Source organism: Stegostoma tigrinum, chromosome 13, assembly GCF_030684315.1.
Source record: "Stegostoma tigrinum isolate sSteTig4 chromosome 13, sSteTig4.hap1, whole genome shotgun sequence".
In the NCBI taxonomy this organism is placed as follows: domain Eukaryota; kingdom Metazoa; phylum Chordata; class Chondrichthyes; order Orectolobiformes; family Stegostomatidae; genus Stegostoma; species Stegostoma tigrinum.
The window spans coordinates 77170577-77198083 of record NC_081366.1 but is presented as its reverse complement, the minus strand read 5'-3'; the positions used below and the strand labels follow the sequence as shown (position 1 = coordinate 77198083).

The 27507-nt window shown below is 40.0% G+C and overlaps 1 protein-coding gene across 5 annotated transcripts in view; it reads left to right on the top strand.

The window, feature by feature from the left end:
- Nucleotides 1-27507, top strand: part of LOC125458380 (matrin-3-like) — a 55153-nt gene that overhangs the window by 11999 nt on the left and 15647 nt on the right. For 3 of the 5 annotated variants that reach the window (XM_059650795.1, XM_048543621.2, XM_048543623.2), the window contains 10 exons: nt 5126-5187; nt 9885-9923; nt 10820-10917; nt 13594-13631; nt 15865-15999; nt 16368-16499; nt 20849-20992; nt 21633-21764; nt 23687-23739; nt 25896-26301. In XM_059650795.1, coding sequence (XP_059506778.1) covers nt 5126-5187; nt 9885-9923; nt 10820-10917; nt 13594-13631; nt 15865-15999; nt 16368-16499; nt 20849-20992; nt 21633-21764; nt 23687-23739; nt 25896-26301 — 1239 coding nt within the window. The remainder of the gene's footprint in view (nt 1-5125; nt 5188-9884; nt 9924-10819; nt 10918-13593; nt 13632-15864; nt 16000-16367; nt 16500-20848; nt 20993-21632; nt 21765-23686; nt 23740-25895; nt 26302-27507) is intronic. The other 2 variants (XM_059650796.1, XM_059650797.1) reach the window with 2 other exon arrangements.

Here is a 27507-nt window from a genome sequence, read left to right as displayed (position 1 = left end):
GAGAGGATGGTGTGTAATGCACACCTGAATGCAAGACTGGTTTCCTTTCACCATTCAACACTTCGGCTTATATTTTCCTGTTTACCTTGTGACAATGTCCTCTCTTTTCCCACAGAAACAAAAGTTGGAACTTTCTGAAATGTTACCAGTGAAGCTATATTTGTATAAATGAAAGTTAAGTTGATGCTGTGTGAGGCCCAGCATCCAGTTTAGCTATATTATGATCTATTTCCAACATCTGTTTGGGATTCTTTCTTAACCAGGTGGTTGGAGTCCACTTTGGCTCTGATGCTTTTAGGTGATTTAAAACAAAACCTACAGTGTCGATTAATGTAGATGGAAATGTTCATTGACATAAGTGGTACAGTACTGTGCACACATTTGATTTTGTTTTTTGCAAAGTGTTGGCTGAAAATTTTAATTGTGATTTAAATTTCTTTGAAAGGGTTTGGAATTCTATTAATCAGGAAGGTTTACTATTTATTTTACAGATTATTAATTATATAAGTTTTTATAAGAAAACAATTCCATATTTTAAATGTTGTTTATGGATAATATTTGGAAACTGCTGCCTCAGAGTAACATTAGAAATACTCGCTTGATCCAGGCAAATGTATACAATCATTTTAATTCAAGCCAGAATTCATTATGGTCTAAATGTGCACCAAGGTATGACTCATTTACTCTTGTGATAATTTGGGGTTTTCCCCTCTGAAAACATGGCACATCTCATTAAGTGACTTTCCGTACTTGGGGCAGTTGTATACCAATGCCAATGTTGTTGCTTTTCAATTTGGTATCTGTTGGCTGGTCCTTTGGTGAGGTTTCTGTCCGAGTGAAAAATTTGGTGTATAATGTTTTGTAGTTTCTCAGTGCAGAGTCAAATGTCTTATAGTTCTTCCTTTCCACATTGCCCTGTGTTACAGACATGTTTCCTAGTCTTATTGGTCTAAATTGGTACCTTGCAAAAGTTCAAAGCACTTGTTTTTACTTCAAAAAACTACGTTTTGGATTTGATCATTTATACCAAATCTGGGAACATGCAGTTGATATTACATAGATTTGCCTTCTTTCACTTTCTCACTAGGAGCTGAAGCAAATCTTTTAAACAGTGTATGGTAGTGCAGTCATTTATTCTGTATGTAAAGGTAAGACTAAAGCATTAACTATAATGATTCATCTTTTTAATCAAACTCTTAACAAATAACCAGATTGTTAATATCAAGAAAGAGCTTGAAGTTGCTTTCGGTGGTGTTGCCTAATTGAAATATAGATAACGCCCGTATTGTGCTCAAAAGGCCCTGGAACCAAACCATTACTTGAGCAGAAAGCTGACAGACTTTTTGGTCCGAATTAGACAGGAATAAAATCAATAAAATCTGTTAGAATGGAACTTTTTTTGTGTTTTTCCCATAATAACTTGATTCAGATGTAGACACCTGCAACTAATGCAGGCAAAGTTTAGTACCACCAATAGGTGCTCACCACTCTTGTCTACATTGAAGATATTACCTCAGGTTGTGTGAATTTGTTTTCTCTCTCCCTTTTGCTGTTTTGCTGCTGCTCCTGCCCCTGCCCCGACACTTCGTCTGCCACACTTCTCTTGTGTACACCTTTCTCTGTGCCTTCTTCCCTTCTCCTTCTCAACCTATGTCTTCACTGATGTATGAAATTTGGGAATATCTCTTCTCAAATAATGAGAAGCCTGTATTTTTATGTTACTGCCCTCACTGTCAATTGTCTATCTGACTCCCCGTTATCCTTCTGCTTTAGCTGTAGCTTAGCTTGCTTTTATTGAACTTCCGTTACACGCATCTTCTGTGGTAGCAGATTTGTTTTGTAATGTGGACTTAAATTTGTTAAAACTTGTTTAATTTTTGGTTAACTTGTCATTCAACATAAACATGGAAAATATGAAAGATGAAACGTAATGAAATGCAAGTCTAGAGAGATAAATAACACAAGTAGATAAACATTTAAGGATAAAATTACCGAAGTGAAGAACGGTCATAACTGATTAACGTGCATGAGGAGAAGAACAGCAAAAGATAGGAATATTCCTCTAAATTGTGGTTACGATTTTGTTTCAAGAAAAAAACTATCAGTTCATGATGATGTATAGAACTGGCATTAAAAACTTAGAATCTAGTGGCTAAAGGTAGTCTTACCATTTTCCAATCTGATGGTTTTAAACAGAAGTGCTTGTATGTTGAGATGTAAACCTGTTGGACAATTTAAGCAGAATCTGTGTTTTTCTTCAAAATCAGTTTGTTTCTGCCCTGTCTGAATAAATAGGCATTCTTCCCACTTCTTTCCCAAGCTAGAAATGGTCCCGTTCTATGTATAATTCAGGCCTTGGAGAAGTTAGGTTTTTCACTCAAATTTTTTTTCTGTTGTGTGTTGAGTTCTCTATCCTCGTCATTTTCCTGCTTATCAATGTGGTCTTCACAAACCCAATCACTTGTCACTTACTGGCATACTACAATTTGAAAATAACAGACAAGTGACTTAGTAGTTCAAACTAAGGAAGACCTACCACTTCCTTAAATCTCAAATCTTTCAGTGCAAGGTTGTGGATGTGCATTAGAATACGTAAGAGAATACACTGAATTTCAATGGTCAAGTATCAAGTTTCCACAACCCTTATTTTCAACTGAGTTGATCTTAATATTAAGCAAATATCTTTTCAAGAATATTGAGCATGATCATCCTTCTTGTTCTCTTAAGGATCCCTAGTATGGTAGAGCTTTGTCTTTATTTTTTCAGGGGGTTTGGGAATTACTGACTAGGACAGTATTTATTTCCTGTTCCCAATTGCACTTGAATGGTTTTGAATCCCTGGCATGGGTAAAGAGGTGAGCGCACTCATTCTCTCCACTCCGTTTTGGGACTTACTATACCCGTGAACCATCGTGGAATATGTGAAAGGTAGAAAACTTGGAATTAGTATATTTTTCTCAATCTGCACAGTATTTCTTTTTCTTTTTTAACATGAATTGAACATTTTACTATCCCATTCCCTTCCCCAAAGATAGTGGTTCTGAGCATTTTTGTATATGCTTGAGTTATCGTCAGTCATTATATGGGAAAACAGTGGAAGAGTTTGCATTTGGGTGGTCTACAAACATGGAAGTCCCTTAATGAGATGCTGTGAATGGTAAAATAAATCTGTCATGTGCGATATCACATGGATAAACATTCACGAAGGGAAAGCTTAATTTGAAGAATGAATTTGACTATATTTGGGTGAGTAATAACTTTGCACGAGCTAACTTACAAACTTTATAAAATTACCCAACTTTATACCTAATTTGTTTTAAAAACAAATCTACTTGTATCAGAAAAGGCAATGCTTAGGATAGTGATTATTTCTTTTGTTATTATTTCACCAATTACAGAAAAATCTTGTTATTCACATAATATATACTGTGTATGTAATTTTCCTTTAGTACAGGGATTAAAATGTGACCAGGTTTTGTTTGAGGGGCAAATAAACTTTACATCAGAAGTAACTATGATGCTAAAATTTGTTGAAAAATGGCAGCTTGGTTGGTGAGGAATTGAGCATGGAAGCAGAATTAGAAAGCATTTCAGATACAAATAGAACAACGAGGATCATTCATTGAAACGTACATTGATTGGTTTCAGTTTTCAAAAAAAGGAAACAGCCTTTAGTTGCTTTTCCCCAGTTAGTTACATTTATTTTCCCAACTCTACAAGTTGACTTCTGAATAGCAGCTTCACTGGTACCAAAGGAGTACGTTGTATAGCAGCTTCCACAAAGCACACAATGATAAATTCATTCATGTTGAACAGTGGATTAGGGGTAAGTTCTATAAATCCCTCCAGTGTGGAAACAGGCTATTCAGCCCAACAAGCCCAACCCTTCTGAAGACCATCCTACCCAGATCCATTCCCCATACCCCTGTGTTTCCCTTGCTGAACTCACCTCATCTAAACATCCCTGGGCACTGTGAGCAATTTAGCATAGCCAGTCCGCCTATCCTGCACATCTTTGGCCTGTGGGAGGAAACCAGAGCCCCCAGAGGAAACCTACGCAGACATGGGGCAAATGTGCAAACTCCACGCAGTCAGTCGCCTGAGGCTGGAATTGAACCCGGGTTCCTGGCATTGAGAGGCAGCAGTGCTAACCACTGAGCCGCTGTGCCGCCCATGATTATGCAAAATGATACAAATGAGTTGGTAGTCATCAAACGCTGAACAATTTGCTCAGATGTGTTAGGAATTTGTTGTCCCCTTCCAGTGCTTGCTCCTTTCCTCCTTGCTACATACTTGTATTCACTTGGAAGGATAATATGGTTTCTTTTCCCCCTCTATCTGGAGCAAAAAGATCATCTTGTCCAGCTTGCATGTTGATCTTACTTCACTCAACATTTCATTCAACATTAATTCATTTCACTGAACAATTCAGGTCTTGTTGAAATTGTATGGCTGTTCTGTGCAAGATTATTCAGTTTTGATATCCGTACCCAGGAAGATCTAAACTGTGATTATAGAAGTAATCTTTCAATAAGTTCTAGACTTAATTGTCACCTAGTGTGGTACTGAGCCACATTGATCAAGGAAGTAGGTGTTTCATCTGCTATGCTAATAATAGATAGGGCTGCAGTAATATTGACTGGATTGGAATGTAGAAAAGATCAAGCAGCCTATTAACGTTCCATGAATAAGGTCAGGAACTATGGAAGAGCAAAGGTTGTCTTGGAGAACAGACAAATAAAAGCAACCATATAGGTGCAACAGGTAATTAAAGTTAAATGGAACTGTAATTTTTTTTCTGAAGAAATTGAACTTTACGTTCTGAACAAGGAAGCACAGCATACAGGTAGCTAAGCATTCAAATTACATGCATACACAGCATATGTTATTAAATAACAGGATATGGCTTAATCCTGTGATTTAAAATGGCATTTGTTAACAAAGATTTCCTCCAGCATTTTTGTTGGGCAGCTGTTTTGTATTTGTGTATTTACTGTTGGATCAGTTTTTTTTGCTTGTATCGGCTCCAGAAGATTAGTAAATTGTTTATATATTAACCATATATAGTCATAGTTTAAATTTCACTTTTGTGCTAAAACTATTGTGATTTTGTTTTCCTATTCAGGATTGGAACCAGCATAAGAACGAACCAGCACATAAACGGCGTTGCTTGCTGCTTTTGGAAATGTATGCAGTTCTTCTTTAGTATGAAAAGACTAACTTCCACTTTTTTAAACTGGAGCCCATTGCTTTTGTAGGGTACATGAGTTACATGTGCATTATTGGTCATATAAGATTATTTTACGTTTTGATTTTGTTTGGGAAGTCTAGTCTCAATTTATTTTAATAACAGATTACATGAATATAACAGCACTTCCACTATGTGGTGCATTGATTGGATAGATTGATGGAGAATTTGAGTTGTTGGTAGTGGATAACTGAAGAGGACTTGAAAACGTTTGTGATATTATTTTCAACATATTACACAGGTGTCAAGAGAAAGAATAATTGCCATATTATTTTGAAAGAGGAGAGTCCATTCCTGCCTTTTTAGCTGTCTCTCTCGTTGACTGCCTTGGCTAGACTTTTATTGGTGTTTTTTGGAAACAGTTTAGTTTTGAGTTGTATACATTCAATTCAGTTTACCGTTGAGCGCTCTCAGTATGAGATAATTTTGCCAGGAAGCCAAGTTTATTTAATTTAGCACCTGAAATCAACCCCTTAAGGAACATAGTGGAACTAGGCCATTCAGCTGCTCATGTCTGCTCTGCCATTCTACGTCATGGCTGATTATCTTCTTTAATGCCATATTTCTGTGCTATTCCCCATATCCCTTGATGTCATCAGTAACTAAAAAGCTATAAATCTCTGTCTTGAATATACTTAATGACGGAGGTTTAGTGACCTTTGAATTAGAGAATTCCATAGATTCACCACCAGCTGAGTGAAGACATTTTGATCTCACTCTTAAATCCTTTGCCATTTATTCTGAGTCTCTGGTCCATGGTTCTTCATCCCATAAGACATAGGAGTGGAAGTAAGGCCATTCAGCCCATCAAGTCCACTCTGCCATTTAAATCATGGCTGATGTGCATTTCAACTCCACTTCCCTGCACTCTCCCTGTAGCCCTTGATTCCTTGTGAGATAAGAATATATTGATCTCTGCCTTGAAGGCATTTAACGTCCCAGCCTCCACTGCATTCCATGGCAATGAATTCCACAGGCTCACCACTCTCTGGCTGAAGAAATGTCTCCTCATTTCCATTCTAAATTTACCCCCGCTAATTCTAAGGCTGTGCCCACAGGTCCTAGTCTCCCCGCCTAACGGAAACAACTTCCCAGCGTCCACCCTTTCCAAGCCATACATTATCTTGTAAGTTTCTATTAGATCTCCCCTCAACCTTCTAAACTCTAATGAATACGATCCTAGGATCCTTAGCCGTTCATCCTACGACAAACCTACCATTTCCAGGATAATCCGTGTGAATCTCTGCTGGACACGCTCCAGCGCCAGTATGTCCTTGCTCAGGTGAGGGGCCCAAAATTGGACACAGTATTCTAAATGGGGCCTAACTAGTGCTTTATAACGTCTGAAACGCACATCGCTGCTTTTATATTCCAACCCTCTTGAGATAAACGACAACATTACATTCGCTTTCTTAATCACAGACTCTACCTGCAAGTTAACTTTTAGAAAATCCTGGACCAACATTCCCAGATCCCTTTACTTTCTGCTTTACAAATTTTCTTACCGCTTAGAAAATAGTCCATGCCTGTATTCTTTTTTCCAAAGTTCAAAACCTCACTTTTGCTCACATTGAATTTCATTAGCCTTTTCCTGGACCACTCTACTAAACTGTCTAAATCTTTCTGCAGCTTCCCCACCTCAGTACTACCTGCCTGTCCACCTATCTTTGTATCATCGGCAAACTTGGCCAAACTGCCCCCGGTTCCGTCATCCAGTTCATTAGTATATAAAGTGAACAGCTGTGGCCCCAACACTGAACCCTGTGGAACACCACTTGTCATCGGCTGCCATTCTGAAGAAGAGCCTTTTATCCCAACTTTCTGCCTTCTGTCAGACAGCCAATCCTCAATCCAAGCCAGTAGCTCACCTCGAACACCATGGCCCCTCCCCTTGCTCAGCAGCCTCCCGTGAGGCACTGTATCAAAGGCCTTTTGGAAGCCTAGATAGATAACATCCACTGGGTTTCCCTGGTCTAACCTACTTGTTACCTCTTCAAAGAATTCTAACAGGTTTGTCAAGCACGACCTCCCCTTACTAAATCCATGCTGACTTGTTCTAACCTGACCCTGCACTTATAAGAATTTAGAAATCTCATCCTTAACAATGGATTCTAGAATTTTACCAACAACCAAGGTTAGGCTAATCGGCCTATAATTTTCCATCTTTTGCCTTGATCCTTTCTTAAACAAGGGGGTTACATCAGCAATTTTCCAATCATCTGGGACTTTCCCAGACCCCAGGGATCCCACAGTGAGGGCATTCATCTTTCTGTACCAACTCTGTCTATCGCATTAAGAATTCTAAATTCGGAGGCCACAGTCCCAATATAGTCAATATCTTCTCATAGGCCAGTCCCACTGACCTAGGAATCAGTCTGGTGGACTTCTGCTCTACTCCATCTCCAGCAAGTAGATCTGTCCTTAAGCAAGTGCACCAGTATTCGACACAAGACTCCCAAGTGCAGCCTCACCAGTGTTCTACATAATTGAAGCTTCGTTTGCCCAAATCCTCAGACAGTAAAGGCTAACATGACACTTGCTAACAAATTGCTTGCTGCACTTAAGTGCTAGCACCCAGTGACTTTGAGCAGGAGCACTTAGGTCCTTTTGGGCATTTGCAATTTTCAATCTCTCACCTGTTACGAAACGCCATGCTCAGTTGTTCTGCCATAATGGATAACCTTATGTTCATACAGTAGTCTGTTTGCCATGGTCTTGTCCATTCTCTCTATCTGATTCTCTTGAAACCTCTTTGCTGTTTGCTCACATTTTACCCACCTGTCAATTCATACCGTTTGCAAATGTGTCAATATTATAATTGACTCCCACATCCAAATCATTGATGTAGATAGGGAGCAGTTATTTCTGGCCATGGCCTGCTGTGGTGTTTTATGGAAGTCAAAATGTGAAACTGGTTGCTTCCTTGACATTTTCTCACCTATAAGTGTAATTGTATAATTTTTTATTCACTCATGGAATGTGGACTTTTCTGGCTGGTCAAACATTTATTGCATATCCCTCCTTGCCCTTGAGAAAATGGTGGTGAGCTGCCTTCTTGAACTAGCATAGCCCCATTAAGGAGGGATTTTGAAACTGAAGAAACGGCAATAGATTTCCAAGTCAGGATGGTATTTGTCTTGGAGGGGAACTTGCAGCTGGCGGTCTTCCTGTGTATTTGCTGCAATTCTTCTAGGTGGTAGTGATCATGGGTTTGGAGTGTGCTGCCTATAAAACTTTGAATTTCTGCAGTGCATCCTGTAGAAGGTGCACACGTTTGCTATTGAATGTCAGTGGTGGAGTAAGTCAGCGTTTATAGTTCTGGTGCCAGTCAAACGTGTTGTTTATTTTGGCTGGTGTCAAGTTTCTTGAATGCTGGAGCTGCACTCATCCAGGCATCTCCTGACTTGCACTTTTTAGATGACAGACAGGCTTTGGGGAGTCAGAAGGTGAGTTATTCACTGCAAGATTTCTAGCCTACCTTTATAGCCACATATACTTATGCTTAGCTGATTTATGTGACTAATCCAGGTCAACGCACTCCCCCAAGATGTTGGTAGTGGAAGTTCTAGTGACGGTTTTACAATTAAATGTCAAGGTGTGGTTTGATGTAGGCCGATGGATAATGTTTTCAGATTTTGCTCCAAGTACAATAACTTAACAGTTAAAGTAACATTCAGTTTCAAATTGATTATGTGTGTACAGTGCTATAATGCAGATCAATATGTCGGAAATTTGCTTATGGTCTGAGAATCTGCTGACACCAAAAAGCCCCTGCCCTGGTCTAGATCAATGAACATATATCTGTTTTAATTTGATGAGATAAAGTAGAAGCAGTTTTTAAAATTGGTGTAAAGCATATAATGGTCTGTTTTTATTCTAATCCATCTGGCTGCAGTTCTGACTGGCAATTCTAGTTGTAATACAAGTCGCATTGCTTGTATAAGCACTACACAGTGACTTCCTATTATGCCATGTGATACCTGTAGTTGGAAAAATCAGACTTCATAAGTGATTTCTAAAACAGAAATGGCTGGAAAAGGTCTACAGGTCTGGCATCATCTGTGGAGAAAAATTAGAGTTAACATTTTGGATCCAGTGACCCTTTTTCAGAACTCATAAAAGATTTTTCCTACTGTCTGCCAAAAGTTTTTTGAAATCCTGCAGAACCCATCAACACTTTTTATGTATGAAGGAAATCAGCTCCTTTCGTTCACCCTGATCATCTATATCTTCTCCGTAGTGCACACAAGGCACAAATCTGTTTCATATGCAAAATTTTATAATGCCTTTGCTTTAAAGTCTCTCACTCAATCTCGGGATCCAGACACTGCTAACAGCTGATGGCAGAAAGCACTTCCCATTTCTTGTACTGACTTGCATTGACTGTAGCACCCTCTGTTATATGAGCATTGCAGTGAATAACTGGAAGAAAACGTCTGCCATGTGATATGATCAGCAAGTGATTTTGATTATTCAGCTATAACGTAGTCTTGCTTCTTGGAATCCGATCTCCGTGTTGTATCGCTTTCACTGTTATTTCATTCAGTGATATGGTGGTTGGAATAGAGTAGCAGAAGGGAAGAAATGAGAAGTGATTGGTAATGTATGCTTAACAAATTCTTGTTTTCATTTCCAGCTACCCACAATGGGTTCCAGAAGATGTACCATCGACAAGGTAATTCAGACTGCTTTCTGTGATTATCAGTCTGATGTTTGAGGACCTCCTTCCATGAAGTATTACTAGAATGTAAAAGTGCCCGTTGTTTTTTCTGTGTCACAGAAGCATGTCTCATTCAAAAGTAGCAAAATTTAGAAGCTCTTCTCCAACGTCTGGAATGTGCATATGGAATGTACAGCACAGAAACAGCTAACTTGGCTTAACCAGCCCATGTCAGTACTTATACTCCACTTGAGCCTCCTCAAATATTACGATTCTGCTGCGCAGGTCGTTGGAGGGTCTTCATGTGCCGATAGCCTGCTTCCAGTTCTAGAAGTTGCTGTCATGTATGGACCTTGGAGATCTGCACAGTGGCAGGAAAACCTGGTGGGGATGTAGGCCTCCTCCTGTCTGTGCTGATTTAAATATTTTGGTGTCACACAGTCTTGTATTCTCCTGCAAACTTGGTTAGCCTGTCCTGTACTCCATCAACAGTATTTGCTTCAACCATTCCATAGGAGTGAGTTATACTTCCTCTTCACTTTTTCTTCTGAATTCACTGTTGGACCTTGTGAATGGCTATCTTCTATTAATGGTGTCTAACTATGCTCTTCCCTACAGGTAGTAATTTCCTATCTCCTCATGTTTAAAGTTCTGTATTATTAAGTTGCTCTTTGGTATAGAGCTTATATATTACTATTAAGAATCAAAAGAATGCTAAACTAAAATCTGCTTCTGCCATACGACTGCATCTCAGATCTTGTTGCTTTGGGCATTGTTATGCATTCATTCTTTTAAGTCTTAATTTGTATTACTTTCCCATTAATTTTCTTAAAAGTGTTGGCTGTATCTATTGATAGTTAATTTGCACCTACTTGAATTTTAATGCTGATCTTCCTATGGTTTAAATGTAGGAGCAATCCATCTGCACAGCAGACCAATATTGCACCGGATGCTGCTTCTGCACTCCTTGCAGCTATCAGACAGCTGGATGCAATGGACCCTCATGGAGGTTAGGATAAAATGATTTTGTTGCTGAGTAAATTAATAAGTAAGAATTTTTGTTTCTAGTTACCTTCTTGCTTACGGTTATATCACAGTTTTATCCACAAACTTAGATATCTGTCAGTAATAGGGAATAGTCTGCCATCATGTCCATAAAAATTGGTCTGGTGGTGACTGCTGTCACAATTAAGTTTGAATACCTACCTAGGCATTTTCTCTTTTTTTCCCACAAAATGGTTAAAAAAAGTTCATACATCATGAACTTGGATGAAATTGTAAGGTTTACTGTGAAATTTTTTTTTGCTCGTCTCATGTTAAATGTAAATGTATAAATGAAGATTCAATCGGCCAGAACAATATTCAGTAGAAATTAGGCTTCAAATTGGGTGACATTTTTAGTAGATTTCCACTTCGAGCAGCCATGTGATTTGTGCAGGAATCAAGAGTTACTGATAGTTGATTTTATGCCGACTTTTGGTAACATTGGATTTATAGCTTTTATTATGGACAGTAAATAATTGATATACTCGCATTTTTCACGCTGTTCACTTTGTAGGTCATATAATTTTATCAGCCTTTCTTTGTTCTTCTAAGTGCTGGAAGTTGAGTCACCTTATGAGAGATTGTTTTTCAACCAGTTCAGGCATGTTATGGAACAGGTGGGACTTGAACAGGGCCTTTGGGCCCCGAAGTAGTCATCATTACAAAAACATATTTAGACACATATGCAAGTCATGTGTAAATGTTATTGGAATGATCCTGCTGAACCATTGAACCTGACTAGAATGAGTATTATTAATTTCCTGATTGTAGGTCGTGTTATTGCATAAAGTTTTGCCCTTTTTAAAAGAAAAGTTGAAGAATCCTCTTCGATATATCATTTTTTTAATGGGTGTTTCCGGTATGATTATAAATGAATTGATTTCACACTTTAAATTTGGGACTCAGATTTGTGCGGTATCAGAATTTGATCATCACCAAGCTCCCGCCAAACAGGAAATCATGACTGTTTGAGGACTTAATTTAATAAGTTGTTGGCGATGGAGACTGTTTGAGGCAGTCATTCCTCCTTTATTATTATGCAGTTGCTGACCATAAATGCAACCTTGGTTGTAACTCGTTTAATAGCTGAATTGTTCTGTTTGCAGCTGTCATTGGCAGAGGTAATGTTTTGCCCTGTCGGTCTGTAAACAGTGTGTTTCAAATATTAATACACAATTTCAGTGATCCCTGGTTCATGGGCTATGGCCCAAGGAAGAACTGATTAGTTTTCGATGAAGGTCTGCATTTTTGTTTTTGAAAAAGTCTTTTAATATTTGAACATGAGGCATATCAACTTGTTTAAAATGTTGTGGATTGTCCAAGTTATTGTGGTTGAATTAGTCACAGCTGTCAAAATATAACCAGAGATTTTTCAGAACAGCTTGTTGAATGTGGATTCGCTTGAAGGCTCCTCATTGAGAAGAACATTCTTAATAAAAAGATTTCTCAACTCAATTCAAAGAAAATGAACCAGGTTTTTGGTGGGGAGGGGGAAGCCTCAAGAAAGAGCTGTCTGATTGTCATGAATAACAATAAAATTACTTTAAAAAATCCTGCAGTTCGGAGAAACTGAGAATGTTTCAGGTTGATGATTTTCATTTAGAAAGGAGCAATGAAGTGAGATTAAATAACAAAAGATCTAATAATGCAGCAACCAAAGAGAATGGAGATGGTAAAGAATAAAATATATCCGAATGAGGTATGAACTGCTACATTTTGGAAAATAAAGTAAATGCAACCTGAATAGATAAAGAAAGGTAACAAAGTGTGGGGCTGGATGAACACAGCAGGCCAAGCAGCATCTTCGGAGCACAAAAGCTGACTTTTTTTCTGATGAAGGGTCCAGGCCCGAAACGTCAGCTTTTGTGCTCCGAAGATGCTGCTTGGCCTGCTGTGTTCATCCAGCCCCACACTTTGTTATCTTAGATTCTCCAGCATCTGCAGTTCCCATTGTCTCTAGATAAAGAAAGAAACCACCACCAATAAAACATGGAAGAAAAATGCTAGAGCAAGTCGGAGGCAGAGGTTATGATCAAAAGTTATTGAATTCAGTGTTGAGTCCAGAAGGCTGTAGAGTGCCATTTTAAAGATACAGTCCTTTTCCTCAAGCTTCAATGAATACAGTATATGAAATTGAAAGAAGTATAAGTAAATTTTTCTTTCTTTTGGAAAGAGCATTTGGGCCTTGAACAATGGGAAAGGAGAGGCAAAAGGTGTTGCTGAGAGCTGTGTTAACATAACATGAAGTGGCAATGCCAGTGTTGGACTAAGGTGGACAAAATCAGAAGTCACACGACACCAGGTTATAGTCCAACAGGGTTATTTAAAATCACAGGCTTTTGTGATGCTGCTCAGTTCACTTGATGGAGAAATGCTCCGAAAGCTTGTGATTTTAAATAAACCTGGTATTGTGTGACTTGTGATTTTAACATAGCATAGTGGAGGATTGCACTCCACTAGCGCTGTTTTCGCTTATTGAGAATTGAATACCTGGTTTTAACATCTGAACTGCATTATACAGCATTGTTTGAAATTGGGAGATGCAAGCTAGTCCCACCAAAAAATAAAAGTTAATTATTACTATGCAAATAGAAGTAATTGAGTATTATTCCAAAATCATATGTTTTGGTTTGTTTTTCAGGAAACCGCAAAGGTGATATGCAGAACAAACGAAACTTGGTCAGTTTTTACTTTATTACAGTATGAATAATATCAGAGATATAAAAAAATTGCATCAGTTCGAGGTGATATAGGTTATTTCAATCAGATTGGGAGAAATTGTTCCTTTAGTTTTGGATCAGCTGATGCATTCAATGAAATTTAAATCAGCATTGAAAAGGGTATGAAACATTCTTAATGTTAAATGTGGAAGTAATAAGAGCAAGAATCATGACTTCAAATATATTGTATTGCATTGATCTTAGACGAGTGATGTTAACAGTTTTGTCATTCGTTTTGATAAGGTTGAAATCTCTTTGATCAGTACAGTCTTGTATGACTTCTCCTGCCATGTTTTAGCTAGAACCCGAGGAAGTTAACTGCATACCTTACAATTACATTTTACAGCAAACATTTTATTAACCAGCACCTATAGAACCAGGATAACAAAGTGTGGAGCTGGATGAATACAGCAGGCCAAGCAGCATCTTAGGAGCACAAAAGCTGATGTTTCGGGCCTAGACCCTTCCCGAAATGTCAGCTTTTGTGCTCCTAAGATGCTGCTTGGCCTGCTGTGTTCATCCAGCTCCACACTTTGTTATCTTGGATTCTCCAGCATCTGCAGTTCCCATTATCTCTGATCCCTATGGAACCAGGACTGTGCTAGTTGATAGAATATTCTGGTTGATCAAGAGGTCCATGTAATCAATGTAAAAACACACACTACGCAATAGAAACATAATGCGGGGTATACACATCACCGTTATACTTTATTTACAGCGTAAAGCACTTAATAATACAACTTTACCTTAAATAAGACTTACCGGCAGACAGCCTTCTCATTCGTGCCAGTAACTGATTACTTAGCCATTGAGGAGATCACAATAATGCAGTAAATTTGTGGTATTTTGATATATAATTTCTGCAGGTTTATTGAGAGTGCCAGTTTATAAGGTGCTAGTTATAATAGTTTGCTGTAATTCCATTTGTCCAGCAGTTCTATAGCAGTGTTAATGCTACAACAACCTCCCATCCACTCAATTTCATTTAACGCCATTAAAGCCACCTTCTGTTACTTTCTACATTATGTATTTATCAATCTGCTCCTTAAGTGCATCTATCTATGCAATGCGCCTTTCAGTAGTGAGTTTCAGTCTCTAGAGAGGGAAAAAAAATCTCCTAAATGCTCCAATGGAATTACCAGCAATTCTTTCATATTTATAGCCTCTAGTCTGGCCTCCCTGGAAGTGGAAAGTCCCAGTGTCTGTCTAATTGATCCATTCCATAATCTTAAATATCATAATCCCATGATCTCTAACGAATTTGCCTCAGTCTGTTTTCTAGAGAAAAGAATCCCAGTAATATTCAGTTATTTTGAATAAATAAACCCCCTTGGTCAAGATATCATTGTAATAAATCTCTTTTGAACTTCTTCAAATCTAGCTTGTCCTTTTTTTAATAATTTGGAGACCCAGATTGTATCTTAGAAAGTGCATTCTATGCTGGCTTCTGTGCAAATTTAATATGACTTCCATGGTTTTCAATTCTACCTCATGGGTAATTGCAGTGGTGTTTTCTTTTTAATGGCCTAGTTCATCTTTTATATTGGCAAAAGGAATAGGTATAGCCAGGTAACTAAGGTGCAGATTTGTAAGTTGGTGAAACCAAGGAAAATATTTAAACTTTATTTGGTAACATTTTATATAAACCTGTCCAACGGTGATCGACTTATTATTTTGTTCATGATCCATCTGAAAAGTCAAAGTTCAACAAGTTAATAGTACATTTACCAACTGAGGTAGTTCACATTCTTAAGCCTTAAAACTCTTGCATGGAGGAAGTGAATAATAGCTGCATTGAGGAAATTGGGCTGAACTTCCATCATGTGGCGAGTTTTATGCTGAGAAATGTAAAAATATCAGTGCAGAAGTACCCTCGTCTCTAATATTGAATTTACTCACCTATTTTGTGGGTGAAAGCCAAATTTCTCCCAGTTGAACTTCGTGATATTAGTAATTATTACCAAGTGCCAATATTTAAAATAAAACTGCATTTCATGACAACTTTTAACATTCATCATTCTTTCTAATAATCTCCGGGGAAATTCTTCTACTGCCAAATGAAGTTAAAGCAGCATTTTTTTCCCTTTTGTGTGATGTGAAGAATTGAGGGAACGGGAAGTATAGTTTTGAATATTACTTTCCAGTGGAATACTCTGTACTCGAATAAACAATTATGTTATTCCTTTGCAAAGCAAATGGATGAACCTGGTCGAGTGCTTCACATAACAGAATTACCAAAAGGAAAATGCAAAGTGAAAGATATCCTACAACTTGCGCAACCTTTTGGAATCATTACAAAATACTTGCTTTTAAATACTAAGAGCGAGGTGAGTAAAATAAATTTGTCTTCTGTAAAGAGAAATTAGCAAGCTACGTTCAGTCTAATAATGCTTAAAACTGAGGCATTGGTGACAAGATAATAAAATGTGAGGCTGGATGAACACAGCAGGCCAAGCAGCATCTCAGGTGACAAGTTTGCTTCTCAAAGGTGTATTGAAGCTGAACTTTTAATTTGCATATCAGATCTATTAGCTCATTGTCAATAAAATTGCGATATTCACAAAACAAAAATTATTGTCTTCTGTGGATTTTTTGTTAATTTCTGGTCACACTTGTAGAACATGACTGATCTGATAGTACATTTATTTTTATCGTAAGTATTACTTTGAATTTTGTCTTTCAAATCATAATTTAGGGATTTGTGGAAATGGCTACAAATGGCCAAGCACAAACAGCAGTTGCATTTTACAGTATGAAGCCAGCAATCCTTTATGGTAAAAGGGTTCGAGTGGGCATGTCTCACAAATACAAGGAAATAGATTTGAAGGTAATAAAACTCAATCATTGGTCTGTGAATATTTCAGAAATGTTTTGGCCACTGCATTTTTTTTCTTGCTATTATGTCAATACAGTAAAATTGTACGTTTAGTTCTGTCTTTCATGTTGCCTGTGTACTGATGCTGATTCTTCCCACTGTCATCTGAACAATGATTAAATGAAAAATGGGGGAAAAAAACTTTAATGCGTCACAAAATACACTGAAATTGAAGCCTTTACAAATTCTTTCAATTGCCTTTTAAATTGCGTTTGAAATTTGAGACTCCCTACGTTGTTTGACTTTGTTACATAGTTGCAGTCTTATCTGGGCTTGCCTAGAAAGTTGAAAGCTCTGTCCAGCTATATACAACAAAGACGAAGGAAATCCGGTTCTTGACCTGTTAGTGCACACCTATCAGATTGAATACTTCAGCTTTGATCTGTCATCAGGAGACTGTGATTGTAAGCAAGATGAAGGATTCTTAGTTCATGCACTTGTCCAATAAGGTGAACCGCTGCAGGCAAGATGAGCAAACTGATCACACGAATGTTATCTTTCAATATGGGTGACAAAAAGGTAATGTATTTACACTAGGTGGCACCATAGTTGAGGTGTGAGTTTGTTCACTGCAGGCTTTAAAGTGAGATTCCCAAATGCTGTTCATGTTCAGTGCAGTAGTTAAGGGCATTTATTTGAACCGGTGAGTGATTTAAAGTGGGAGGTTAAGTATCCAGTTGTGGTCCACATCAATACCAATGAGTTACAAAGCTGAGATTAAGAAAGAGGTCCTTTTGCAGGATTATAAGCAACTGAGACTGAAATATAAAGCAAAACCATTAAGCAAATTTTACATTATGACCTGAGCCATGAGCAAATTGGGATCGGGTGTAGAGAGTTGAATACGTGGCTGTAGGACAGATGAGGAAGAATTAGATTTCAATTCATGTGGCACTGGCACTCTTGAAAGTGGGAGCAATGTTGTTGGAGATAATGGGAACTGCAGATGCTGGAGAATTCCAAGATAATAAAATGTGAGGCTGGACGAACACAGCAGGCCAAGCAGCATCTCAGGAGCACAAAAGCTGACGTTTCGGGCCTAGACCCTTCATCAGAGAGGGGGATGGGGAGAGGGAACTGGAATAAATAGGGAGAGAGGGGGAGGCGGACCGAAGATGGAGAGTAAAGAAGATAGGTGGAGAGAGTATAGGTGGGGAGGTAGGGAGGGGATAGGTCAGTCCAGGGAAGACGGACAGGTCAAGGAGGTGGGATGAGGTTAGTAGGTAGATGGGGGTGCGGCTTGGGGTGGGAGTAAGGGATGGGTGAGAGGAAGAACCGGTTAGGGAGGCAGAGACAGGTTGGACTGGTTTTGGGATGCAGTGGGTGGGGGGTGGGGGGCGGGGTGGAGAGCTGGGCTGGTTGTGTGGTGCACTGGGGGGAGGGGACGAACTGGACGATCGAGGGGGCGGTAGGAGGTGGTGTCGTAGAGTTGGCGTCTAGTATGGCGCACTGACCTCTACATCGCCGAGGCCAGACGCCAACTCTCCGACACCACCTCCTACCGCCCCCTCGATCGTGACTCCACACCCGAGCACCAAACCATCATCTCCAACACCATTCACGACCTCATCACCTCAGGGGACCTCCCACCTACAGCCTCCAACCTCATTGTTTCCCAACCCCGCACGGCCCGTTTTCTATCTCCTTCCCAAAATCCACAAACCTGCCTGCCCTGGTCGACCCATCGTCTCAGCCTGCTCCTCCCCCACCGAACTCATCTCCACCTATCTGGATTCCATTTTATCCCCTTTGGTCCAGGAACTCCCCACCTACGTCCGTGACACCACCCACGCCCCCCACCTCCTCCAGGACTTCCAATTCCATGGCCCCCAACACCTCATATTCACCATGGACGTCCATTCCCTATACACCTGCATTCCGCATACAGATGGCATCAAGGCCCTCCGCTTCTTCCTGTCCCGCAGGCCCGACCAGTCCCCCTTCACCGACACTCTCATCCGCCTAGCTGAACTCGTCCTCACCCTCAACAACTTCTCTTTTGACTCCTCCCACTTCCTACAGACTAAGAGGGTGGCCATGGGCACCCGCATGGGCCCCAGCTATGCCTGCCTCTTTGTAGGTTACGTAGAACAGTCCCTCTTCCGCACCTACACAGGCCCCAAACCCCACCTCTTCCTCCGGTACATTGATGACTGTATCGGCGCCGCCTCTTGCTCCCCAGAGGAGCTCGAACAGTTCATCCACTTCACCAACACCTTCCACCCCAACCTTCAGTTCACCTGGGCCATCTCCAGCACATCCCTCACCTTCCTGGACCTCTCAGTCTCCATCTCAGGCAACCAGCTTGTAACTGATGTCCATTTCAAGCCCACCGACTCCCACAGCTACCTAGAATACACCTCCTCCCACCCACCCTCCTGCAAAAATTCCATCCCCTATTCCCAATTCCTCCGCCGCATCTGCTCCCACGATAAGACATTCCACTCCCGCACATCCCAGATGTCCAAGTTCCTTAAGGACCACAACTTTCCCCCCACAGTGATCGAGAACGCCCTTGACCGCGTCTCCCGTATTTCCCGCAACACATCCCTCACACCCCGCCCCCGCCACAACCGCCCTAAGAGGATCCCCCTCGTTCTCACACACCACCCTACCAACCTCCGGATACAACGCATCATCCTCCGACACTTCCGCCATTTACAATCCGACCCCACCACCCAAGACATTTTTCCATCCCCACCCCTGTCGGCTTTCCGGAGAGACCACTCTCTCCGTGACTCCCTTGTTCGCTCCACACTGCCCTCCAACCCCACCACACCCGGCACCTTCCCCTGCAACCGCAGGAAATGCTACACTTGCCCCCACACCTCCTCACTCACCCCTATCCCAGGCCCCAAGATGACATTCCACATTAAGCAGAGGTTCACCTCCACATCTGCCAATGTTGTATACTGCATCCACTGTACCTGGTGCGGCTTCCTCTACATTGGGGAAACCAAGCGGAGGCTTTGAGACCGCTTTGCAGAACACCTCCGCTCAGCTCGCAACAAACAACTGCACCTCCCAGTCGCAAACCAATTCCACTCCCCCTCCCATTCTTTAGATGACATGTCCATCATGGGCCTCCTGCAGTGCCACAATGATGCCACCCGAAGGTTGCAGGAACAGCAACTCATATTCCGCCTGGGAAACCTGCAGCCTAATGGTATCACTGTGGACTTCACCAGTTTCAAAATCTCCCCTTCCCCTACTGCATCCCTAAACCAGCCCAGTTTGTCCCCTCCCCCCACTGTACCACACAACCAGCCCAGCTCTCCCCCCCCCACCCACTGCATCCCAAAACCAGTCCAACCTGTCTCTGCCTCCCTAACCGGTTCTTCCTCTCACCCATCCCTTACTCCCACCCCAAGCTGCACCCCCATCTACCTACTAACCTCATCCCACCTCCTTGACCTGTCCGTCTTCCCTGGACTGACCTATCCCCTCCCTACCTCCCCACCTACACTCTCTCCACCTATCTTCTTTACTCTCCATCTTCGGTCCGCCTCCCCCTCTCTCCCTATTTATTCCAGTTCCCTCTCCCCATCCCCCTCTCTGATGAAGGGTCTAGGCCCGAAACGTCAGCTTTTGTGCTCCTGAGATGCTGCTTGGCCTGCTGTGTTCATCCAGCCTCACATTTTATTATCTTGCAATGTTGTTGGGATGGCTTTCACTTGCACTATGCTGGCACATGGTATAATTTAGGCTGTTGAGAGGGCTTTAAATTAAGTAGTTGGGGGTGAGTTTGTGTAAATGGAGATTTGGAAAGTTAAAGCATACCAACAATGCATTAATGCATGACAATAAGAGTCTGATGGGAAGAAATAGCGCATACAATCATAAGGAGGTGCCCTGAGGTGTGGAAGATATGGTAGATTGCATGAGCCACATTGGCAAAGGTAGCCTGAAAGGACGCTGGTCTTTGGGATTCCCCTCTCCAGTGAACAGTGAGGGGTTGACTATATTTAAGGCCGAGACAGGATAGACATTTGCTTGACAGTGGCAAGAATGTGGAGTTGGGCGTACAAGCTTGACAAGTCAAATGGCTTACTTCTCCCACTTGCAATCTTCTGACCTGACCTCTTGATTGCTTCAACTGAGAAATTCGGTCCATGTAATTAGAGTGCAAATGTTTGGCATCTGGGGATATTTTATGGTTAAGAACTTACATAAATATTTCTGAGGCACTGATAGTTTAGAGAGTACTTGACATTACCTTAAAAGAAAAATTGTATTTTTTGAACTGAAAATTCATAAGTTAATTGTAATGTGTTTGTAATGCATTTTTATTATCTCTACAGAAGCAAAAGCAAGAAAGGAGTGGTGGCAGGGTGGCACTCCTCCAGAACCTCCCTCCTTCTGGTTACTCGGATGCCGATATTGTGAAAATTGGTACTAGCTTTGGGAAAGTGCTTAATTACATTGTGATGAGACTCCGGAATCAGGTACTGTCAAAGTATTTCTTTTTTAAGGGAGATGGAGGGATCGATTATATATTGGGAATTTCTCAAAAGAAAATTTACTGTGTCACTCATAACTTGACTCAATGATTTAAGTGCATTGTGCATCATGGAAAAAACACGCTAGCAATGAAGAAAATGCCAGTGCGCCTATTGAATTCCTTCTGTTTGGAGTGCTATCCTTTCGTCCAGATTTCTTTTAGGAGCCTTTAAGTTTTTTTTTTACTTGTTTTGGTCCCCTGTGTACCTCTGGATTAATGTAGGTATGGTTTGGGAATTTAAGTTTAACTTTGCCATTGCCTTTCTATATATATATATTAAGAAAAACCTTGACAAATTGTGAAGGGGATTATCTGTAAACAGGACATTTAGATTATTAACTGAGTTTAGTTTCTCAGTGCTTTTGTAACCACTGCTCCTCAGGAGTTATCCAGTCTTGTACCAGTCATGGGTAGGAAAAATGTGGTGGAGAAGGTAATTCTTCACCTGGAAGGCTAAATATGACGAGGGCCAGGCACTGTTTACAAGCTTGTCTTTTATGTAGTTAGTTTATATGTTAAAGATATGACTGATTGTGGCCAATCTCGTGTAGAATGTCTCCTGACATATCAATATTGTAACTCAGGCATTTCTGGAAATGGAGTCAAAGAAATGTATGGTAGACATGGTTAAACATTACAAGAAAACACCTTTAATATTTCATGGCCGAAAAGTAACTGTGGATGCATCTCAGAAATATAAGACACTTGTATTAAAGGTAAGTAATGTTTTGCTTAAATTGTCTTTGAGCATAATATTATTTGAGTAGTACCAAATGACTTTGCTAAAATGTTAAAGTAGTGAAACTAAAGTGGTGGCCTTTTTAACAAAGCAGCTATCTGTTCAGTATGGCCACTTCTGTGGCGCTAAATACATTTTAATATAATTCGGTGGTGAATCTCCATGAGCTCCATGTGGTATAGTGCAGAAGAGGTGTGAGTCATTCAACTGACTATACCTGGCTCAGCTCTTTGAAACACTTATTTAATTAGTCTGGCTCCCTATCTCTTGCTTTGTAGCCCTCTTTTCTTTTGTAAACATAAAGAGTAAGAACAGGACCATGCCACTCAGCCCTTTGAGCCGATGTTTATAGTTGATCATCCAACTTAGAACCCAGTTCCTCCTTTAGCCTCATACTTTTGGATCCTTTTAGCCTTAAGAACGATATATAACTCCTTGAAAACATTGAATGTTTTGGCCTCGATCACCTTGCAGTGAGAGAGAATCGCACAGGCTGGCGGACAGTTCCCTAGGCAAGTGTGTATTCAGTTCCCTTGTAGTACTTACCACATAATGAGCTCCCATCATTCTTTCAAATTATGAACTGGCTCCTTAAATGTCTTAATAATTGCCTTGTGGTTCTTGGTCAATGATCTTTATTACTGATCCTGCTGTCAGTGCAAATTCTTTTTATTATTTACTCTACCAAACCTATACAATTGAACAGGTCTACCACATCTCACTGTAACATGTTTCTACTTTAAAGCAGTGATTCTTAAAATCTTGGTCTGATCCAAAAAGCAAGTTGCTGTGTGCAGTGTTAGGGTTGAGGCTGTATGAGAGAATAGGCCAGAATTCAGGTGGCACCATGCAGTAACCTAGTTTGAGTCATGGCATAAACAGTCACAAACAATAATAACTGTTGCTTTATCAGTAAGACTTCTGTTACCAATGCAACATATGCTTATGAGGTGGATTCTCAACACTTGTAGCTGAAAACAATGTACTAGCTGAGCACGGAGTCAGACGTGAGACTGAAGCTGTCCACCTTGAAATGAGTCATCACCTTGTTAAGGATTGCAGCAAATGCATTTCTGCCATTACTGTTAGTGTAATGGCGAGTGAAAACACTGGGGTATGACCAGTTTAATTCTCAAACATTTTTGACGGTGGATGATGAAATCAGAGGAAAAGGTCCCACAGACCCCGCACTGGTCTTTATGCACTTGCTTTTCGAAAATATTTGAGAGTCGCTGCTCGAAGGGAAATGAAAGAAGAAATTTAGTATATTAGTGTTCATACTTCAATACAAAAAGCTTTGACAATCTGTCTGTTTTCAGTAGTATGCCAGTTATGTACTACCAAATAAATGAAAATTTAAAAAATTACTCTGTCCAGAAATATTGCCATCTCAGCTTATTAATTGGTCACTCTCAGCCATTGTGTTTGAGGTATTTAATTCTTTACTGTCAGCAGGAATTGTTTGGTAACTCTTCATTTTTAACTGTAAATGGGCTGAATCTTGAGCATTGCAGTTACTCAGTCAACATTGAGATAAAAGTCTGAGATTTCAACGTGTCCCGGGGCAAACCGAATGAGAGTTAACAGTTTTTGAGTAATGTGATGTATTGTTCATTGTATGTTTGCTTATTGTTTCATAAAGCCATGTCTTCATTGAAATAGGTTAATTGAATTTTAGCTGTTTTACTGTATTTTCACTTGACGTGAAATGAAATACCTCCAACAGCTTTGTGTTTGACTTTCTGAATTTGGCTTGTATTATCTCATAATTTGATATTGGGATATGTAGCTCTGATATTTAAGGAATGTGGGTTCCATGTGAAGAACATAGGTGAACTTGAGCAGTTTTATATGGCTGGCCAAAATTTGTAATGATTTGTATTTAATCTATTGTTTCAGAAACCAAGCATCAAGGTTCAAGAACTGTTGAAAGAACAGGATGAAGCAGACAGGTAATTGTTTTTATAGTCGCTTTCAGATCATACATTTAGGACTGCTTGTTTTCACTTATCTAACTTCAGCTAGCTGCACCTTGCCTCAGTTCATCTAAAATACTCATCCGTGTCATTGTAACATTGTGATTCAATTATTTCAAGCTCTGAGACCCAAATCTCCCTTCCAAAAATTTGTGATCATCGAAAACACCAGCCATACCCTATATTGCATCAAGTACCATTCACGCATCAGACTTGTTGGCCTGTGTTGATTCCTGGTTAAACACAAACACAACACCTTGCTTTTTAAAGTCTGAAATAGAAGCAATCTATTGCAGAAGGTGGAAACAAACAAAAACTGAAAATACTGGAGAAACTCAGCAGGTCTGGCATCTGGTAATCACCTCAGGTGAAGCAGTGATTTACTTCTACTTCTTTAATCCAATCTACCATATTCGCTGCACAGTTGGCTCCTCAACATTGGCAAGACCCAATAAAGACTGCACCTCTGCTCTATGCCTGAAAATGCTTAACCTTTTACTTCTCTGCCATATGTTGCTCTTATGCTTACATTTCTGTCTTAGGCCTGTTACAATATTCAGTGAAGTCCAGTGTTCACTGGTGGGATGCACTTTATTTTCTGCTTAGACACTTGACAGCCTGCATGGGTTAACGTTGAGTTCAGCAACGTCTGACCATGAATTCTGTCTTCCGTTTTTATTAGCCCACTGTGCCCCCATTGACTTATTTGCATGGTTTGTATTCAGCAGATCTGACCTATTTTCTGCTGCTAAGACCCACCATTAATACTACTATTCACACATATCTCTTCTTAACCACCATCCTTTTCCATCTGTACCACTCGCTGCTCTTTTTTTCTACAGCATAAAACACATTTTTTCTACCCCTTTCAGTTCCAAAGAAGAATCATATTGGGCACACAATGTTAAGTCTTTTTCTCTCTTCAGTGATGCTGATAGAGCACTGGAGAAACTCAGTAGGTCTATCTTCTTGATTTCACATCTCCTCCCTGTCTATAATACCCTGTGGCCAGACAGTCTTCAGAAATCTGGACTTGATTCGGCCTTGGGCACATTTCCAGTCATCAGCTTTTGACCAATGGTAGCTGTTGTCCAGAGCCCAAGCTCTGTATCTCCTCTCTAAATATTTATGTCTTACTTTTGCCCTTTTAAGAGCACCTAGAGAAAGAAAGATTCTAGTTGCCGTTTTAGCTAGTTTAATCTTTTGTTGGAACTGTGTTGATTTTAAATTTACAGTATCTTCAGTACTGGCTCTGGATTGAGCATGATGTTCACCATCCTGGCTGTGTACAGTGCTTTTAAATAAAATTGGCAAATAAATTTCACTGGGTTTTTTGGCTGTTGAAAATCAGTAAAAGTAATTTCTGTCTGACCTAAAACATTTATCTTTCATGTGAAAGGTCATGTGCTGTTCTAACAATTGATATTTTACAGCACACCCATTCATGACTTAGTGTTAAAATGATTTTGACAATGTCAGGCCTGGAAATGGTATTTGTCATTGGCAAGAATTGTAGGCTGTCATTTAGGTTGCTTATTTGTGGTTTCATTGTTCAATTATTATTTGAATGAACCTCCAAATTTGCCTTCAGTTTCCATTTGTAAATACCGGTACTGAAAATGGAAAACTTCTAACATTTAACCACAAATTCAAAAATTTTGAATCAGGAAAACAAAAATACTTAAATAATTTGTGCGAACTGTCAGAACATCCTATTTCTGATGTAAGGATAGAATTGGATAGAAACAAAGAAATGCAAAGTCGATCTTTAGAGTGCTCTTTTATAGCTGGTTGCAGATTTGTAATTGATACTCAAGATTCAAGAAGTGAGGAGGCGTGTTAAGAAAAAGTATGAGAGCTGGGTCGAACGTTGTGTTCCCAACTTTGACATGCTTCAGTTGAGTCTTTTTCTGTGAACTTTCACTTTGAATGTTGGACCAGACTTGGCTCCACAATTACCATAACTTCAGTAGAGTACTTACTTAGAATGAACAGCCAAGCTAATTCTGTCCTCCTCCAGTATCAGTGTATTCATCATCAGTCGTGTCAGCTGCTAAGTTTCATGTATTGACCAAACTAAATCTAATTTCATAGTATAAACTTGTTCTTATATTTTGTTTCTCTCTTCAAAGAAGACGGCAGCGTTCCCGGAGCCCTTCCTCTAAGAAAAAGTTACCTAGCAAATCCAAGAACCCTCCAAAATCTGATGGAGAAAAGGGAGAGCAAAGAGCCTCTGAAAGTTCTCCTTCAAAAGAAGTTGGGAAAGAGAATTCCAAGGGAGAAAACAAACCAGAAATAAAATCTGAAGAGAAAGACGAAGTTTTAGAAGAAGCTGTCGCAGCTATTGAGAGTGAATCAGAGCTTATTGAAGAAGGTTTGGTTGAGGATTTGGGAAGTGGAGAGTCAGACAATGAAGAAGCTGACCAAGAGGATTTACTGAAGGAAACGGAGCAAGAAGTGGAAGGAGCAGACTCTATGCAACCAGATACCAAAACAGAGAAGGAGACAAATGTACAAAACACAGCAGAAACAACTAAGGTGGTAAAAATGGTTTCTTGTAGTACAAACTTAAACATTGTTAAAAAGAAATTTGGAGTTGAATGTTTCCATCTTGCCATAGAGATTAAGATGGTGGAGCAGACTTTGGAAGGGAATACTGATTTATACTGCCTGAGAAGGAGGTGCTGATTGTTTAGACAGTAGTTGACATGGGGATGGCATTGGATCTGTTAGCCAGTAATCTCAACTAGCTGTTCAGCCTTAGACCAGGCAGGTAGACTCTGGTTAGTCAGGGCTTTGCAATGGGGTGTGCACTCTTCATAAAAATTTTTCAATAAAAAGGTGCAGTGTATATGGAAACATCCTTTTGCCTACATCGAACAGGAAGCTTTGTGTGAAATATGTTGTTTATGTAAATGAAATGCATTGAGAGTCCAACTGAAGGTCTTTAAGATGGTTTCTAATGTAATTCTAATCATTGGTTAGGTTGTTTAGTTGACCAGTAGCAGAATTACATCGAGTGATGGACATGTTTGAGTTTTACAAACATGATTGCTTGGGTACAGTTGATATGCTCTCTGCAGACAGTCAGAGGTATGTTTTGTTTTTTATGTGGTATACCAGTTGTTTAGTTATTTGACCTACATACCAGCAACACACCAGTACTGAAACTCATACGTCACGTTGCTCTTTCATGTAATTAACAGAACACCTATTTTGGCTTGAAATCAACATTCTAATACTGGAGAACACCACTAGTGTATTTACTAAAAAGTAGCAGCATGAGACCACCTTTCCTGTTCAACTTTTTAGAAAGGTTTTTAAACATTTTTGATATTTCCTAAGCTTACAATAGATAGAAGTAAATAACCCCGTGGTGGATTTGTTGACTGACGCATTGAGGAATGGCACTGCTGCCTCACAGCAACATCAACCTGGGTTCATTTCGACCCTGGGGTAGCTGTCTGTGTGGAGTTTGCATGTTCTCCCTGTCTCTCCATGGTTTACCTCCCACAGTCCAAAGATGTTCAAGTTAGGTGAATTGGTCATGCTAACTTGCCCATAGTATTCAGGGATGTGTAGGTGAGGTGCATTAGCCATGGGAAATGTAGGGTTACAAGAATAAGTTTGGGTGGGATGCTCTTCAGAGGATTGGTGTGGACTTATTGGGTCAAGTGGCCTGTTTCCCCATTATGGATTCTGATGCTGTAGTTCTACCTGTTTGATTGTTCTGTCTCAATGATG